At 40.6% G+C, this 19,828-nt stretch overlaps 1 protein-coding gene across 1 annotated transcript; it reads right to left on the reverse strand.

The window, feature by feature from the left end:
• Nucleotides 1-4,813: 4,813 nt before the first annotated feature.
• Nucleotides 4,814-18,892, reverse strand: cp (ceruloplasmin). Its single transcript, XM_004562099.3, has 24 exons — nucleotides 18,571-18,892; nucleotides 16,712-16,956; nucleotides 16,405-16,617; nucleotides 15,972-16,145; nucleotides 15,739-15,830; nucleotides 14,460-14,622; nucleotides 14,230-14,368; nucleotides 14,001-14,140; nucleotides 12,783-12,923; nucleotides 12,652-12,696; nucleotides 12,336-12,550; nucleotides 11,637-11,787; nucleotides 11,273-11,485; nucleotides 9,588-9,792; nucleotides 8,905-9,044; nucleotides 8,580-8,708; nucleotides 8,253-8,359; nucleotides 8,113-8,168; nucleotides 7,943-8,014; nucleotides 6,375-6,466; nucleotides 6,128-6,267; nucleotides 5,988-6,044; nucleotides 5,145-5,250; nucleotides 4,814-5,057 (listed from the first exon to the last, which is right to left on the reverse strand). Exons 1-24 carry the CDS (start codon nucleotides 18,729-18,731, stop codon nucleotides 5,032-5,034), a joined length of 3,222 nt encoding a protein of 1,073 aa, XP_004562156.1. The 5' UTR covers nucleotides 18,732-18,892; the 3' UTR covers nucleotides 4,814-5,031.
• Nucleotides 18,893-19,828: the final 936 nt, after the last annotated feature.

Here is a 19,828-nt window from a genome sequence, read left to right on the forward strand (position 1 = left end):
TGGTCTTTCGTTCTACACGGTGCATTTCAAGGTCCTGTACCCATCTGTCGGTAAACTGTACCTGGGCTTGTTGCAGTGACCGGAAGTTACAACCGCATCCAAGAATAACATGCGGCTTATCTCAGAACTGTCGGTGAAAATTATTCTTGGAGCTAGGTTTAATTGAGCTGCATTTTAAAGAGGTGCAATTTCACAATTTGTGTATATTTTCTACATTCACTATTTTGTCATGTGTTGAGAAAAACACAGATTTAAAAATTACATGGTCTAATATTTACATTTAGCATAACTGCAACATTCTTTTTTCTTTTTTTTTTTTTTTTAAAGACTCGAAAGGACTTGAAATTCAAAGTTTCAGACTTGTGACTTGACTCGGACTTTTACACCAGTGACTTGAGACTCGACTCTGACTTGCCTGACATTACTTGAGACTTGACTTGAGACTTGAGGATAAAGACTTGAGACTTACTTGAGACTTGCAAAACAATGACTTGGTCCCACCTCTGGCCACTATAAAAAACTACATCAGAATACACTTAAGGACACTGTTGAGTCAACATTTCATAACACCTGCACATCAAGGCAAGGTGTCAAACAAACTCAAAGGGAAACACAATCTCTACCAATACTTAATAAAAACCCAACACCATGATGCCAAGGATAAAGCTGCCGCTGCGACATTAGCACGTCTGATTTTGTTGGTTTGCCGTCTGATGCGCAGCATTAAATTAGCCGCATCAGTGAGGACAGCTGTGACAGCTTCAGCCAGCTTCGGCAGCAGGGACAGATCCATAGCTTAGAGAGATGTGTCAGGTAAGGTTTCACAAACTGAATGTGTCAGTGCTGTTACTACATCATTGAGATTCAGTACAGGTTTAGATCAGAGCTGGCATTATTGGCCACATTTCATGGTCTGAATCTTTTCAATTCCATTTCCTTGCCAGCTAATGGGGGACTGCAGGTGGCTGCTTAGACACTGATCTGTACTCAGTAAGGCAGAGTGTGTGTGTGTGTGTGTGTGTGTGTGTGTGTGTGTGTGTGTGTGTGTGTGTGTGTGTGTGTGTGTGTGTGTGTGTGTGTGTGTGTGTGGCATATACATTTCTGGTTTGTGCCAGTTGTGTGAATGTGATAGGTAATCTTCACAATCTCAGATCCCCTCAACAATAAAAGGGCAAAATCAGAGAACAATTGGCCCCTCACATGCCTGTCAAAACATATATTTACTTTTAAAATGTGTTTGAGGGTCCTACAGGAGTTTGGGATACTGAAAGCAACTCATCTCATTTTGTGTTTAAAGAATACTGAGCATTTTTTTTCTTTGCACCATATGGTCTCCAAGAATTCTGGACACATTTTATAGGAGCTGTTGGATCCCTTCTGTGTGGCGTGTTTCAGATGAGCAGCGACTGAAGCTTTGAATTTCTCATCAGTACCTGTGGATTTACTGCTGCTAGCGGAGCCAGCCACCCTAAAGGTGCCGCTGTGGGACACAGGCTCAAAAGGTTGCGTTTCCATCACAGAATCCCCGTGAGCTGCAGCAGTGACATCAGCTGGAAGAAAAGTGGAACCTGGGTTTCAGAAGAAGAAATTTGAAGTATAATACTATACAGCATAGTGACACCTGCATTAAACAGTCTACATTTCCCATGGTTCTCATGTAAATTTAATGCAGGAAATAAGAAGAGATGTACATTAAATGTACAAGTTTACAGAAAACGAGACCTCATACTTGGTAAAACAGATAAACGTGTCTGGGACGTCTGAGTTACTTTACACTAATTTGTGTCTTCAGCTCTGCAGGAATTCTTACATTCATTAAAGTGGCAATCCTGCCACCTAATGGTGGCCCAGACTGAGCCCTCACTGAAGTATTGCAATGGACTGGCATTTATGTAGTGCTTTCCAGTCTTACTGGTTACTCCAAATGCTTTATAGTACAACCGCATGACTGGCTGTGACACATGTCACAAATGACTGGCTGTGTTTCACAGCAAGAAATTTAAATAAGTTGTTTATTCTATGTGCTTTAAGAACTTTATCTCAATTGCACACCTATGCCCACAGACATAACCATTAAGACCCGTTTTTGTTTGTTTGCTTGTTTGTTTGTTTTCATTCACTGCTGACATGCTTACAGCTGGCATTCATTATACTTTATCACATAAAGTATGATAAAGGGAATACAGTGCCTAATTAAAAAGCGTAACCGGGAGAGAACAGTGCAAAAGTTGCAAACGTTGTTTATATTTTAAGATTATTTAGAGATCTTAGATTGTGAAATTCACTTTCCCACTAATGTTTTTGCTTTATTTGGAAACCCAGTGACCTATAATTTAAAAAAAAAAAAAAAAAAAAAAAAAAAAAAAAGGGGGGGGGGGGCAGGGATAGAGTGGTGGCCCCATGATCGGAAAGTCGGGGGTTCGACTCCACTGAACGGCTACCCTGAGGTACCCCTGAGCAAGGTACCGTCCCTACACACTGCTCCCCGGGCGCTGCACTGGTGGCTGCCCACTGCTTCACTGGGTGAATGGGTTAAATGCAGAGGAACTATTTCCCTATGGGGACTAACAAGCTCACTTTACTTTTACTTTACAGAGGTTTACCTCAAAGACTGAATAACTGTGATGGCCACAGCTGGATCCTCTGACACAATGATGTACTCCAGCAGCTGCTCACCACTGAGTGTATACTGTGGGTTTTGCTGCACAGCCTTGCTGAGCTGTTTAATATACCGCTTGGTGAGTCCCTCCATTGTCTAGTCTGGGTGACCCATTCCTTCTGCACAGGAGCATTTTGTATTCGGTTGCCTCAGTCTGCCACAACTGCATAGCCTCAGAACCAAAATCAAACCACTTGTTTATTGTTTTCTAATATGAGTTTATTTCCTTCTTCAAAGTATTTGATTGTGTCAAAACTGTCTGATTGTTCACTGTTTCTTGAGAAAACTTAAATGAAGACACATTTAATATCTGATGTTCTGCACACAAACATGCACAGTCACTCAAAACATAATAATATGCAAGGACTAAAATCTGGACATTTTCAATTTTTTTTAGTTTTTTAAAATACATTTTTGTTGATTATTTCAAAGGATCATATAGTATATTTACTGCCCTCAAAATGCATGCAAATAATAGGTCTGATTTCAGCACACAATTTACACGGGTCGCTCCGCATTTTTTTAACTTATAAATACCAGCAGCACCACACAGCATGCAGGGAAACAAATCATTTACTCATGTGGCACAGCACCATAACTGAACCTGGCCTTCAGCCTCCTCAGCTTCTTTTTTCCACATCCCTTTAATCCAAGTTTCCTCTTTTGAGAATTTCATGAATTTATATTTACTGTGTGATATCACAGATATAATGTGGTATCATATCTATCTAATAGACTCCAGTTTGTTCATGTAAATGGAGAGTCCTCTTCACACACTGGGGTTAATTATGGAGTTCCACAGGGTTCAGTGCTAGGACCAATTCTGTTTACATTATACATGCTTCCCTTAGGCAGCATCATTAGAAGACATAGCATAAATTTTCACTGCTATGCAGATGACACCCAGCTCTATCTGTCTGTGAAGCCAGATAACACACACCAATTAGTTAAACTGCAGGAATGTCTTAAAGACATAAAGATCTGGATGGCCGCTAACTTTCTGCTTCTTAATTCAGATAAAACTGAGGTTATTGTACTCGGCCCTGAAAAGCTTAGAAATATGGTATCTAACCAGATTCTTACTCTGGATGGCATTACCTTGGCCTCCAGTAACGCTGTGAGAAACCTTGGAGTCATTTTTGACCAGGACATGCATGTCCTTCAACGCACATATTAAACAAATATGTAAGACTGCGTTCTTCCATTTGCGCAACATCTCTAAAATTAGAAATATCCTGTCTCAGAGTGACACTGAAAAACTAGTTCATGCATTTATTACTTCCAGGCTGGACTACTTAAATTCATTATTATCAGGATGTCCAAAAAACTCGCTGAAAAGCCTTCAGCTAATCCAAAATGCTGCAGCAAGAGTTCTGACAGGGACTAGAAAGAGAGAGCATATTTCTCCTGTTTTGGCTTCCCTTCATTGGCTTCCTGTTAAATCCAGAATTGAATTCAAAATCCTGCTCCTCACATACAAGGTCTTAAATAATCAGGCCCCATCTTATCTTAATGACTTTGTAGTACCATATCACCCTATTAGAGCACTTCGCTCTCGCTCTGCAAGCCTACTTGTTGTTCCTAGAGTATTTAAAAGTAGAATGGGAGGCAGAGCCTTCAGTTTTCAGGCCCCTCTTCTGTGGAACCAGCTTCCAGTTTGGATTCGGGAGACAGACACTATCTCTACTTTTAAGATTAGGCTTAAAACTTTCCTTTTTGCTAAAGCATATAGTTAGGGCTGGACCAGGTGACCCTGAATCCTCCCTTAGTTATGCTGCAATAGACATAGGCTGCCGGGGGATTCCCATGATGCATTGAGTTTTTCCTTTCCAGTCACCTTTCTCACTCACTATGTGTTAATAGACCTCTCTGCATTGAATCATATCTGTTATTAACCTCTGTCTCTCTTCCACAGCATGTCTTTATCCTGTCTTCCTTCTCTCACCCCAACCGGTCGCAGCAGATGATAATCTCATCAAATCAGATATTTTTTTTGTCAAACACAATTACCAAATCATATACTTAAAAAGGAAAGACTACACACACACACACACAAACAGACAATCTTGACAACTGTGACTGATGGCTCCATAAATGTGAACTGTAAGGCCACAGTGTCCCCTGGTACTGATACTGAGACCCAAACACAGTAACTTTGATTTTAAATTTATTTTTTAATTATTTTTTCACTACAGTCTGGCAGTCTTTAGAAAAGTTACTGAGCAAAAATGATTATAAAAAAGACATTTTATTATACAATAACTGTTGGTAATGCTTGATTCCATGTTAAGTTTCTGCTATGCATCATTAACGGAGGCATTTAGTAAACTGAGGCACTGACATCGTCCTTTTACTCGTCTCTCACTTTTCCTTCAGCCAAAGATTCCACTCTTCTTTGCTGTCAAAGACAAACAAACAAGTTATCACCAACACAGCATCCTCGTTTTTATTTGCCTGAATTTTTCTGCTCAGACTGGTTCCTTACGTTTTTCAGTAACAGTGTACATGGCTTCCATGCCAGCTTTAATGTGGTCTGTGACGTGACAGTGGAGCAGCCAGGTACCAGGATACTGAGGACGCATCTTTACTGTCTGAAAAGAAAGTAGATAGAAAATCACATGACTCAATAGCAGAACAATTAGAGTTCAATTTCCTAATTCTGTTGGATAAATTGCTTAGAATTTGTGTTTTAAGGTGGTTGTCATGGTTCTGGGTGCTTTTGACCCAGCTTTTTGTGTCTCTTGTGTTTTTATGACTTGTTGTGTGATGGTTTATTATTCTTAGAATAACCTCAGGATTACCACCATGTTTACCGTTGTACATTTAGGCTCCCCTCATGTCTTTGCCCCCATTCTGTGTTTGTGCTTATGTGTGTTGTGTCTTGTTTCTCCTCCTTGTGGTTTATCCATGTTTCCCCGGTCCAACATGTCTCTCGTCTGCCTATTCTTCACTCCTGTGTCATGTTCCCCAGTTTCCTGTTTTATTGTGTAGGTCTTGTGTTTCCATGTTTCACATATCTGGTTTTGCTTCCCCGTTGCCTTGTCTAATTAGGTTCAGCTGTGTCTCCATCCTGTGTGCCATTTCCTTGTTACCTTATGTGTATATTTAGTGCATTTCAGCCGTGTCTCTCTAACTTTCACTCATCTCCGCCCACTCCTCCCTGCTTGCACTCTCTTCATAACCTCTCTTCTCTCTTCCTTTGGATGGTTGACCACATGCAATTAAAGTCATCCACCTTCATGCTAGTGTTAAAGTGAAACACACCAGACCTTAACGTCAAAGAGGAAAGACTCAGCTCTTAAAAGAAGCCATTCCTTTGAAATCTCACCTGAAAGGTGGCTGGAAACAGCTCATACACATCAGCACGGTGAGCACCTCCACCCAGCTGCAGAGAAAAGAGCATTTGTGAACTGCGTTTATATACTGTGTGATTGTGTGAGAGGGTATTTTTGAATCATTTCTATATACCTTATATTCCACACTATGGCCATGCCAGTGTGCTGTGTGTATGTCCACTTCATTGCCCATTCCCATTAGGTACCAGTACACCTTATCGCCCACCTCCATGTTCAGACCATTCAGGTTAGCATACACATATCCATTGATGGCTGCACACAAACATGCACACATTGTAAAGAAAAAATATATATTTTTATGTGTAGATGAAAAAACAAAAACGTTCAAAAATCCTTTTGTACGTGTCTGCTTGTCTCACCGTGCATTTTGTTGCTCTCTATAAAGTCTTCATCATCCTTTAAGTTTGGGCGAGGGTTCCTGATCTGCGCTCTGATGTTTTCATCCAGATACCTGTAGTTTAAGCAGCAGTCATAAATATACAGCCCTTCCTGTTTCAGGCGGCGCTGCAGGAAAATTCAGCTAAACATCATATCCTGCTGTCCTGGTCCTCAGAGTGGATCTCTGCTTCTGTTTTAGAATTCTGTTTGCGTATTTAGTGTTGGATCGATGTTTTTATTTCCTCTTTTGTGAATGAGGCTCTGTTTTTTCTTTAATAATGGATTGCATTTATATGGGCACCCAAAGCGCTTTACAATGCCACTATTCATTCACTCTCACATTCACACACTGGTGCAGGCAAACCACAGTTGTAGCCACAGCTGCCCTGGGGCAGACTGATAGATGTGAGGCTGCCATATCGCGCCATCGGCCCCTCTGGCCAACACCAGTAGGCGGTAAGGTACAGTGTCTTGCTCAAGGACACAACGACCAGGACAGAGAGAGCTGGGGGTTTGAACCGGCAACCTTCCGGTTACAGATGAGCTTCCCAACCACATAAACTACGGTCGCCCCATCACCTTGTGATTTTCTAGGAATGGGTTTCATTCTTTTTGTTTTTGGGGGTTTGGTTCATGAATTTGCAGTAGTAGTCACTGTCCTCCTGAGGACTGTCCTACAAAGTGAGATTAATGGCTTAGTGAGCTGTGTTGAGTTTAAAGTCAGAGTTTTCTGTTTCATAAAAAAGAAACTAATAATAATTAATAATAATTAACTAATAATTACTTATCATACTGATATACTTCTTATGATTACTTATTAACAAACAAACAGAGGCTCAATCGGTGATAAAATAGTTAACTTGAATTTAAATGTTTATTTTACAGCTCTGTGCAGGGTAAAGTTTTTTTTTTTCTTTAAAGAGCGATGTTTTTTCTGCACAATCAATCTCCATAAATTTGTAATTTATTGTAATGTTATCAGCATTTTATCACCTGATAACATCTCTAGTTATCAGGAGGGGACTCCTTTGAGAAGTCACGTGGCTTGTGAAACGCCCCTTTAAATGCGCAGAGTGCATACAGAGCCTGAAGCGGAAATCACTGCTTAACAGGGTAAGCTGATGACCACCATCATAATACTTGTTATCTCTTACTGGAATTTTAGGTTTTGTCGAGCCAGCTAAGGCAAAAAAAAAAAAAATGGCTGTATTAACCTTTGTTCTGTTGATTCATGTGTCAGTCTTCACGTGTTTCAGTTATGGTGTTCATGTCCCACTCTGCTTTTGTAGTTACCTTGCTTTGTGTTTTACTTTCAAGTGTCTTCTCCTGATTGATGTCACCTGTCTCTCATAACTCAGCTGCACCCATTCCATCTGATTTACCCTCCGTGAGTTTGCAAGCATGTGAATTTAAGGAGGATTATGTAATTTTGAATTGGAATTAAGAAATTGGGTTGGATCCTTTTACTTCAAATTTGTGTCATTTTAGCATGTATTGCCTGCTGAATAGAGGAAGCAGAGGTTTCAAAGGGAATCTATCTGCTACTTACCAACTCTCATTCTCGTCAAAAACCAGGAAAAGCAGTGCAAACTCTTCCACTTCCTTCTTCAGTCCTAAAGTCCTGGAAGACGCAAATATTTTATCATACTTTATTATGTGGTACTGCATAAACAGAATGTGTGCTGTGCTGTACATCAAGCAGAACATGTAGATACTCACCTGCCCCAACTACGGCGGCAGACGACTAATGGACCAATCAGTCCGCTGTAAAGGTCCTGGAGGGGCAGGGGGACAACATGTAAGTCTGTGAGTACTTGTTGTTGCCTGTGCTGTGTTGGATCTTGCCTACATCATCGTACCTTTGCAACATCAACAGTAGAGTAGTACGCTGACACAGAGCACTCCTCTTGCTCTGTTGTTGGTCCAGTGTTCTTGTTGACATACCAGTAGTAGGTGTGAATTTCACCTGAGAAACACATTGTAGTTTTCAATGTTTTGGACACCATTTATACATTAAGAACATGGCATGATCCATTAGAGAGGGAATACTGTATGCCCTTTCTATGTTCTCAAAAAAACACATTTATTCTGCTGAAGTCATAAAAAAGTTCCACAGTGACTGAAATTGTTTATTGATTGTGTCCCTTTGTTCCATCCGCTTCTATTATTTCTAGGCATTTCTGTACCTGGTTGGGTTTGGTGGACGCTGGGGTTTTCTGTTTTGACTCCGTGTGCATGAATGGAATAAGGTCTGGTTGCCATGTTCTTGAAAACCACCTTAACTTTGTCTCCAACATTAGCGTGAATCATTGGACCTAAAGAGAAGGCAAATGTTTTAAGTACCAACTGGAGCTTAAGACGTTACACGATTAATCATGTGTTATTTACAATATGTAGCACAATCAGTGGCTTTTACTGCACCAACAATATATTCTCGTCAGAGCTTCAAAAACTTTATGGAAAAATATGAATTTGTACAGTATGTGTCAGTGGTCTCTTCAATATACTCACCCATAATGCCGAGATGCTCCATGTCAGCGGTTCTTTCGACCTGTTTGGTAAACTTGTCACTGGTGAACTGTCGGTAGACGACCTTCTTGTAACGAGAGCCTATGAATCCACCCTGCTTGTCCAGAAAGACGGGGGCAGGACTGCAGCGAGAGAGTCACCAACACATTTTGATTTACTAAAACAGCTGCAGTTCCACTATAACAAGTTTTCACTGTTATATAAGAGGCAACCAAAGAAAACTCGATTTGCCAGCATTACTATTTAATTCTTTCTCAGCGCTCCTACCACAATCTACGACAGTTTCATATCCTAAAAATAGTATAGTGCTCTGCTATATACAGAATAAACTTTATAATATAATACTGACATCTGTTTGGTTGGTCACTGTTATTTTTGTGTTCCTATTGTAATGTCCAAAAGCAGTTTATTACCATAAAAGGCATTAAGATACTCAGAGTCTGCATGTTTAGAGTAATGAGCATTCTCATGTAACAATGGGACACTTTTTTCCCTAAACTTTACTAAATTTGTTATTGTTTTCTGTGATGTTTCATAAGCTTCATAAAATAAACACATAATGTATACTGTATAAAGGTAGACGCACAAGAGTTACATATATGTGCTGCTGGTATACTGTATTTGTTTCCACGGCAGCTCTCAGGCTCGTGCCCTACAGCTGATACCTCTCCATGCCGCGGAACATCTCCACCTCCCAGGTGCGGTTTGGAGCGTAGTCCCAGTCTATTTCCATGGCAGCGATGTAGTAGGTTTTTGAATGTAACATCATCTCACTCTGACGATGAAGTATGCTGCACTTCTCTACCGTGTAGTTGGCCCTCATCCCATTACGGTAATGGTTCACTGTAGCAGACACCACCTCAAACTGACCTAAAACACATACACACACGCAGATACGGTAACACACAATGTGACTGTTGGATTTACAAATGTGCTCTTTTGACTAAATTCTCTGGTTTTGTTGTTTTGTCCAAATGTTGTTGTTTCTTAACACTTTCTTTTACCTTCCTAGCTCAGTCTGCAATGCACCAAATCATGACACTTGTCCTTTTTTTGGAATTAGCTCTCAAGTCTTCTCACTCAACACTTCTTGAAGATTTAATGGCCAAGGTCATAGTAAGGGTAATTGTATTTCATGTTTACTGAAATCATTCCCATTTACTGAACTATCCAACAAAACAAATGATGAACAGTCTGTGATGCCTTAAAAATATGTAACATTTCAACAGTACCTTTTAGCTTTTGTGCCCTGAGTCAGTCTACTAAGAACTGCAACCTACTGTCACAAATCAATGTGTGCATGTTTGTGTGCAGCCATCAATGGATATGTGTATGCTAATCTGTCACAAATCAAAGAAATGCACCAGCATAGCTCCCTGACTTAAGCACATTTCCTCAGGGTAATGTCTTTGAGTAAGAAGGCTGTAAATGTAAATTCAGCAATGATTCAGGCTTATGTATCAGAGTGACTCATGCTGATGGATGTTAAGATTCCTAATCATGCTTCGGTAGGAAACCTACTTCTATTCATGGCATGATGCACACATAGTAATATGATATGTTGTAAACTGTTTGCATTTGCTTGGGAAAAGACAGAACCTCAGTAGAACTGGGGGTTAAATTGCATGAAGGTCATTCGACTGATTTTTAGTTTTAGTCTTGTTTTCCACTGAATTATCAGTTCTGTCGCTGCTGTAGTTAGCTAATAAATTAATGTAAGACTGATAGCAACAGCCAACTAGACCAACCCAGTGATGTCACATTCTTTACTCGGACAAAACGGCGCTACACATGCTCTAGAAACTGTAACTTCAAGCACTTATTTATTAAACCCAGCTTCACAGACATGGCACTCATGGGATAAATTGACCTTAATACATTTAGTGTTTCATGTCCACTTCAATGGTTCTTAACACCGCTGTCATGGCAACTTCAATTCAATTCAGTTTTATTTATATTTTATTTATTTATTTCAAAAAGTATCCAGTGGACCTTTGATTAGACCAGTTCTGGCCCACAGGGTGCATCTTTGACATCACCCATCTAGGTAAATCCATGTGTCTGCTAGGTCAGACCAGCAGATAGTCGGACATTTTTAATTAAGTTTAATCTGTTTTGTTGTGATGCCATTCTGTTTAAAATAAAAGAGAGAGTAGTGTCAATCATTTTCAAATGATTAATGTAAGTTTCCTATTGGCAGCTGCTGTAGCTGCCAATAAATCAATTCAACCCATCTTCCTCTATATTTCATTTGAACTTGAACTTTGGGCTTTTACTTTTTTGTATGCATGGGCCACACCTAAAGTGTAACTAAACAGAACAACATAAATAAGGGTTCAAAGCTCCATACCCATGCTGTCCGGCTCCATGGTGACAGTGTGTGAGATGTGAGGGAATACGCTGATGGTGTCCCGTCTGTTCTGCTCATAGATGAAACGGTTGCCCTGGAAGTAGAGACTGATGATGTCTGTCTCTGACCCCAGTCCTGACAGGTGCCATGATACTTTATCGCCCTTACACATGGTCAGCCCTGGGAGATTGTTATACACGAACCCATTGATGGCTAAAAAGAAATTCACAGAAATATTACACACAGAGATTAGGTACGTTATGGTGAATTGCTGAGCCAGTAAAGGGACATTAGTTGATAATAATAGCTGTCCCCAATTTAACTATTACATGGTGACTAAAATGAAACTTCACACTGTACCCACCATGCATTTTGTTGCTCTCGATGAAGCCCTCGTCCTCCTTGTTGACAGTGTTGGGAGCAGTAGTGAAAGTCCTAATGTTGTCATCAAGATACCAGCTCAGGTTCTCATCAAATACAGTGGCCATGAGGTGAAACTCTTTATTATAGTTTTTCTGCATGAAAAGAGAGAGAGGTGAAGAGGTGATGTGTCAGATTTTGCTTCATTAATCCAGTAAGGCCACAAAACATTGTTTTTTTTTCTTTTCTGTGATGTTAGAGTGGGACTGAACACTCAGGTTAGGAAGAGATTTTCCAGGCTGGAGACAGGAGCCGTGGATAGTCGATGACTAAAGCCAAAAGCACATTTTATTGATTTTAAGACGATCCGCCTCTTTGGATGCCACTGTCAGGAATATCAGGATGTCAGGAAGATTCATTCTTTTTGTTATAAGAAACTGCAACATTTTTTCAGTCTAACACAAGACACGTGTTTCAGGCCAGCAGAACGAGTCCTGTGTCATCAATATTTTCTGTGTAATTTACTGATAATTCTATTTGAGTTTAAAAAACATTTATATGTCCACTGCACAGCCTGGTGTGAATCATTTTATTCCAAATATATCTACCTTTATAATACCAAATTCAGGAGGATGTAACTTGCTCTGTAACCTGAACCACACAATATGTTGACTTGCTGGGTTTTTTTTGTCTTTCCTCTCACCTGTACTCCCTTCTTCAGCGATTTAGGTCGACAAATGAGAAGTGGCCCCACCAGTCCAGAGCTGGTGTCTTTAACAGGGTCCACAGCAGAGTAGTACAGATAGGTCAGACAGTCAGCCTCCCCTTCTACGGGTCCAGCACCTACAGGCACCATCCACTCATAGATGTGCACCATCCCAGGTCTGACCAGAGCAGCAGGGGGAGGAGTCACCACCCCTACTCACGCATTTCCACAGAGAAATGGCGAATTCTCATTAGCAATAATAACAGCATCAACAAAATGCTAAATGGTACTCCAACTGCAGACTTCCACTTACTTGGCAGCCTCTTCAGCTCCTGCAGTTTCTTATCTGTATAAGACTCTGAAGAGAGGAAAAGAAGAGGAGTTCAGATGGATGAAACAGATATTAACACTGATAGCATTACTTATGAATGTACATGCATTAACCTTCCAACTCATTGTGATACAGTGTGCCATCCTGTTCCACGCTGTACTGTACTCCATGAGGTTGTATTGTGTAAGGCCGACTGGCTTTGTTCTTGAACACCACCCTGATAGTGTCTTTCTCTTCAGCCTTCAACACAGGACCTGGAAACATTAACGTGCAACGTGCATAAGATGCTGTAAGGGTGCAATATAGTTTTTAATAATAACAGCTCATAAAATTAGAGGGATTATCAACATGGTTTAAGACACTAAACCAAATGAGTTTGTTCAAATATGAGTTAAGGCAGTTTTTGGAAATGTTCCACAACTCTGCTGTGCTTTTGAATTGCAATAACTCTATTTCTGGCAAGCAATTCATTCAAAGAACCTGTAATTAACTGAGGCAGTTGTGGTTTTGTTAGCGTTTGTGCGCTTGTGTCATTCTGTCTGCAAACGCAATAGCTCGAAAGGTATTGTAACGATGGTTAAATGTTATTTTACAGTGACAGGTTGACACTGTTGTTATTTCTTTAAGATACATGTTTGGTTGTGCTGCAGGAAAAAAGGGAGTTAATGTGTGCAGGAAGGGGAGGGGGGGTCCATGTTGTTGTGTGACTGTGCGGGGCAGAAGTGAGGTGTTGTACGAGAGCACTCTCCCCGAAGTTGCCTGTGTTACCGAATAAACGGACAAACTGAGATCAAAACGTCTGGTTCTTGAGAACATATGGGAACGCTACAGTATGAATGAACTCTGAAATTTGATGTAATCTTTGCTTAGAGCGAACTGTCAAACTGATTAAATAAAGCGAGGCCGTAACTTACTGATCAATGACAGCACCGAGCCACGGTAATTACTAATTAAGAAACAACTGGATTGTTTTGTGTTTTTATTTTTAACATTGGCACTTGGCTGCTCTAATTATTGTCTCACTTTATTAAAATCAAAAAATGATTTCATTACTTGTTCCAGAGAAGCTCTGTTGTGTGTGTGTGTGTGTGTGTGTGTGTGTGTGTGTGTGTGTGTGTGTGTGTGTGTGTGTGTGTGTGTGTGCGCGTGCGTGCGTGCGTGCGTGCGTTCGTTCGTGCGTGCGTGCGTGTGTGTGTGTGTGTGTGTGTGTCTGTGTGTGTGTGTGTGTGGGTGGGTTTCGTTTCTGGGTTTTGGGTTTGTTTTTTTTTGTTGTTGTTGTTTTCAGATTTTAGCAACATCAAACTTTCCAAAACCACGCAAGCTTGAATTACCCAGAATTCCAAGGTGCTGGTCCTCTGGGCTGCGGAGCATCTTTGTCATGAAGGTGTTGTCAGTGTACTCCACATAGCGAACCTTCTTATAGCGGCTTCCAATGCGGTTTCGACCTCGGGTTACAAACGTTTCTGCCGCACTGCTCACACAAAAGCAAAGTTCAAATTAAGAAAGATCTCTGCAGACCAGCAGTCCTCTACATTCCTGTCAGTTTGTACAGTAACTAACCCATCTGTAGGCACTGTAGGAGCATAGTCCCAAACTTCTTCTTCAGCGGCAATGAAGTACTGTCGCTGCTCTCCATAAGGCCGGGGCTTGTGGACATTGGGGAAGCACTTCTTTATCTCAAACAAAGCCTGCATTCCAGCTGGACAAAAGCACAAAAAAACAATGTTGAATACATTATTAATCGGTGTGCAGAAATGTATCCTTCCCTGAATTGTAATTCATAATCTCACCCATCAGATGGTCATTGACACTACATGCCAGCAGCCAGTGTCCTGGGTTGTCAGCTACCATTTCCGCTGTGGTGCTCAAAGCAGGAAAAAGACTGATTGTGTCTGTATGATGGTTCATAGTGGTCAGGATCTGACCATGGAAATGGACTGAATGCATGTCCACCTGTAGATAAATAATATTTCAATAATGTTACACAAGGAGGTGAATGTACTAGAAATCCTTTTTGCAATTCTGAAACTAGCAATAATAATAATGAAAGCAATCTGTACCACAGAAAGTAACACATGCTCACATTTTTATTAAACTTGAACCTTATCTGATTAAAGACTATCAGTAGAAAACTTCTGCAACAGTCTCAGCAAGGCAAACTTAAATCCTTAAAAAAGCTGAACCTTTGAAAGCACAAGCTGTGAGACTGACTGTATTTGCAGGTGTCTCATGGTTTAGTTAGCAACAATTAGGATAATGCCCACAGCCCCTTCTGTCTTTGAAAGACTGTCTCCTGAGAGTTGAAAGTAGGTGGAAGAGAGCCTGGAGAGGTGGAGAGAAGAGGAATGTCAGCAGAAACATGTGTGTTAATGAGAGTGAGGCTGGTGGAAAGGTGAACATGCAAGGAGTAGAGGGAGGGAAGATGGACAAGTTTAATTAAATTCCTGGAGCCAACCATCCAAAACAACAGACAGCACACAAGAAAGGTGAAGAAGCGAGTGTAGACAGGGTGGAGTGTGCTTGGAGATGAGTGCCAGGGTGATTTGTGACAGAAGGATAGCAGCAAGAGTGAAAGGGAAGGTTTCCAAGATAGTAGTGAAACCTGCTGTGATGGATGGTTTGGAGACTGTGGCACTAATGAAAAGACAGGAGGCCAAGCTGGAGGCGTTGAGATTTTTGTGGGGAGTGGCCAGAATGGACCGTATTAGAAATGAGTTCATCAGAAGGACAGCTCAGGTTAAGCTGTTTGGAGGCAAAGTTCAAGAGACGAGATGGAGATATTATGGACATGTGCAGAGGAAGGAAAGGCAGGAGAGAAAGAGGAAGACAACAGAGAAGATTCATGTATAAAGTGAAAGAGGAGGGTCAGTGTGAGCAGGGAACAGGGTGAGATAGAGGCAAATGATCCACTTTGGAACCCCCTAAAAGAACCAACCTGTTCTTCTAAATGTTTGTAAACATTATAAATTGAACTAAATGTTTAGATTAAATGCTCAGTTGAATATTTTGAAAATATTCTCTGTAACAGTAATATTAAGAATAGAGATGTGATAATATAACATAGATTACCTCATTGCCTAATGCAAACAAATGCCACTGGATCTTGTTGCCTTGGCACATGCTCAGTCCACGAAGATTACCATACAGCAAACCATTAATACCTGTAATACATAGCGAGGGTAAAATGGTGCAGGGATGCAAATGCAAGCTTGTAAGTGTGCATGCTGGTGATATGCTAATTGTTAGCATGATATGTTAATTGGGATAAATAAAGTCTTTCTGATTCTGATGCTTCCTCTCACCATGCATCTTGTTGCTCTCAATGAAGTCTTCGTCCTCCTTCAGGTTTCTGGCAGGATTTGTGATGTATGTCCTGATGTTTTCATCCAGGTACCAGCTGAAGTTCTCATCTGACACCATGAACAGCAGAGCATACTGGTAGTCTGCTGAACTATCGCCATGTAAGTCCAGAGTTCCTGCAGAGGAGAGGACATTTAGAAAGACAGGCAGTGCTTTACAATACAAAAGAAAAGGGGGATGAAAAATAGATATAAATATAAAAATAAACACGTTTTTAAAAACTGTCTACTGTGTTCTATTATGAATCTATAATGTAAACATAGTTACATAATGTTAACAAGAGTAAAAGGTAGAATGTTTGGCTCTGAAAGACACTGGACTATAAATAAAATATATTAAAGTTGTACTTAAGTAAATTTAGTGGAGTAAATGTACCTCTCTTACAGACGATGAGGGGCCCTATCAGCCCTGAGTTGATGTCTTTTGGCGGGCTGACGTGGGAATGGTAGAATCTGGTCATGCAGTTGCTGTCATGTGATGTTGGGCTGTGGGATTCTGCGAGGGTCCACTCATAGGTCACTGTTTGACCAGGAGGTACCGAATCATCTCGCTTCAGCTCTGGACCCGTGCCATCTGGGTAGAGTGCTCCTGAGGAGTGAACCCACAAACACAGTCACAGTCACACGCATGTGTTAACCTTTCCACTCCACTCTAGTAGTACGTCCGTTTGTGCATTTCTCACCCTCGTTGCCTTTAGTATAGTTCAGACCATGTGGGTGGGCGCTGTAAGGTCTGGACGCTGTGTTCTTCAGGTGGACAATCAGTGTATCGCCCTCCTCAGCCATCAACAGAGGTCCGAGGTAACCCAGCCATTCTGCTTTTGTCAACTCTGTCCTGTAGGTGGCGTCGCTGTACTGCTTATAAACAGCCTTCTTGTAGGTTGAGCCGATACGCTGCGGACCGCTCTTTAAAAAGACGGAGGCTTCTCTGTTGAGGGGTTCAGGCAGAGATGCATGAGAGTGGTTTTGTGTATGTGTCCTTATGTAAGTTAAAACACGTAAAGCTTCTAGAGAGACTGAGTGTCTCTAACACTCTTTTTTCCGCAAATGACATCATGGGTCAGATTTACTAAAAGGTTAAGGTCCCAATGGCAAAAATGCGCAGGATCTTTCTTCCTGAAATAGCACCGCAAATGAGATAAGAGAGGGGAAGCTGGAAAAGAATCTATATGTTTGATATATGCTTATGCTTTGATATATATGAATAAAATAAAATATATGAGACTGGAGCGCGATTTATCCAAGAGAAAGGCTGCACTTTGGCGAACACTTCCCAAATACACCGAAATCTGTAATAAGATATATGATGTGTAGAAGAACATAAAACACAATTGAGTGCTAATGATGATACTGTTAGTAAGTGCTCAACTGCGTGACTGTGCGCATCGAGTAACGAGACCGTTCTCACTCCCACAGCATAACGTACCAACGCGTCGGGGTGACAACGTGTTGAGTAACACCGTTACGCGCGCTGTGTGAGGCTGTGCGTAGAGATGCATATGAAAAGCCTGCTATGTAGGCTATTGCAAGATGTAGACATTAATCTTTGGGGTCCTATGGACTAGAAAAGCGCTATACAAATGCAGGCCATTTACCATTTAATCCAACACACTCATACATTCCCCGACAGACATTTCAATATGTGATATAACAGCGGTGACATAGAGAAGTAAAGAAAGACAGAAAAAAATACAGAGTGACTGTCGAGGAAAGACATGCAGAGACGTTTTATTGGGTAAAAATGTCAGACTTCAAACTTATCAGCTCACTATAAAAAGTAACTTGGCTAACAGTAAAACAACGTATACACAACTCTTTTGTATACGTGTGAAGTTCAGATCAGCTCGATTCTCATCATTTCGTAACAAGCCCAGTAGGTTTTCATAGAGGAGCACAACTGAGATTCTGGGAATAAGAAAGGGTTACGGGACAGATTAAAAATTTTCACACTGCTCTAACAGCTCCAAGCCTTCCTCTCGCTCCAAATGAATAACACTTAATGAATCAATTTTGCATGATTCGTTTAAATATTAAATAAAGAAAAAAAAAGCACCGGGCAAAGTTCACGCTCCACCTCTATAATAAATAATAAGTAGTTTTTTATCACCAAAAACTGATTTTATGCTGATAAGTCTGGTCCTGTGACTACAAGATGAAGCACGTGTACCAACACTGTGATGGTACACGTAAAGAACCAATAACCCATGACAGTGATTCAGCATGAGCAACACCAGGATACCAAATTATCCAAGAAGTACATTTATAAATATATAGTTGCCATTTTTTCATCACAGTGTCTTCATATTAACTTATATATTGTCATATGCAGTGCAATGCGTTCAGTAGGCTATAACTGTGTTCTTATATTAGTATCTGCTGACCATATGTGATCATTCCTGTTTGTCAATTGCTGTTGAAGCAAATATTAACATGTCGTGTTGGGGGGGGGGGGGGGGGGGGTTAATTGTACCCATTTTGATTCTTTATTTCATATTGATTTATGACTCTGTGATAAAATGGAAAATGTATCGTGCGCACTTACTCATCGTCCTGGATTGAGCGGTTTTGGATGATGTTCATCCCAGTTGGAGCATAGTTCCACGACACCTCTTCTATCTTTAGAAAGTACTCTCGTCTCATCCCGGAAACACATGTTACCACACAAAACAACAGCAAAACAGCCCTTAAATCCAGCCTCAGCATTTTTGTCCAAAATAAAAGCTGACAGTGGTGATAATGATAATGATGACTCTTGGTTTTATTTGAATTATTATTAATACTCTCGCAGAACTTGAAGATAAAGACCCACGGCGCAGAGAATTAAAAGTCTTGGATGTTTGTCAACCAGTGTGTCTCAGCGACGTTTAAAGCTCTGTGTCTTTATACTGCGTCAGATGACTCGCAGGCTGAGGTCAGCCAAGCAGGACCGAGGGGTCACTGACCATCAGACTGCCAGGTGTTCGATCAGCAGGCGAGACTTGCATAAGAACACAAACAGTTTTGTTCTCGTAAATCCAAACACCAAGAGATTAGTCTTAACCTTCATCATTTACTCCCTTGTAGATTTTCACTACAGCTCAAAATAAAGTTTTTAAAAATCAACATCGTTCGTTTAAGAATCCAAAGATTCTTATCTGTGTCAAATCGGAGTTTTTTTTCTGTTCAGCAAAAAAGTCCAGTGACGTTATATTTAGCCAATTACGTAAAAGTGGACTTTTGAGTAAATGTTTGATTTTAAATGCAAGGGGTTAAATGTTGAAAACGACCTTGTGTCACAACCAGATTCATTTCACTGAGCCAATAAAGATGTCTCTGTGTTTGGGTTCATTACTTGTGCGTTTACTTTGCTAAAAGTCAGTTTATGATAATTAATTAATACTATTCCTAATTTATCTTTGTGTAAAGGTTCTCAGAACAAGGAGAAAACGGTCGCTGTGCACACAGTTTAGGGAGGGGACACTGCTAAAAAAAAATGAGCACCAATTTGCATGGCTCTCAGGGTTAAAGGCAACAATTACTCAATCTGATAAATATCAGTATCAGTCAACTCTGGAAACTCTAGTACTCAGTACTCACTAGTATTGATTACAACACACCACAGGAGCTGCACACAAAAAAATCCACATTTTGACCTCAAAGGACATGATTGCATTTGCGTCTGGGATATTTCCCCTCTACAGAAGCAACAGTTTGATTTTTTGTTTTGTTTTTAAATAATAAAAAAACTCTGGATGCATACATATAAAACAGAAATTGTTCGTTTTTATTCAAGGCAGCACAAACAAACCATACATTATAAA

Source organism: Maylandia zebra, linkage group LG17, assembly GCF_041146795.1.
Source record: "Maylandia zebra isolate NMK-2024a linkage group LG17, Mzebra_GT3a, whole genome shotgun sequence".
Taxonomy (NCBI): Eukaryota; Metazoa; Chordata; class Actinopteri; order Cichliformes; family Cichlidae; genus Maylandia; species Maylandia zebra.

Coding starts and splice junctions, on each gene's coding strand:
- cp (XM_004562099.3), bottom strand. CDS start 18,731: ATGCTGAGGCTGGATTTAAGGGCTGTTTTGCTGTTGTTTTGTGTGGTA. Junction 8,709..8,904: donor GGAGCATCTCGGCATTATGG/GTGAGTATATTG, acceptor CCTTCTCTTTAG/GTCCAATGATTCACGCTAAT. Junction 8,360..8,579: donor CGTCCACCAAACCCAACCAG/GTACAGAAATGC, acceptor TGTGTTTCTCAG/GTGAAATTCACACCTACTAC.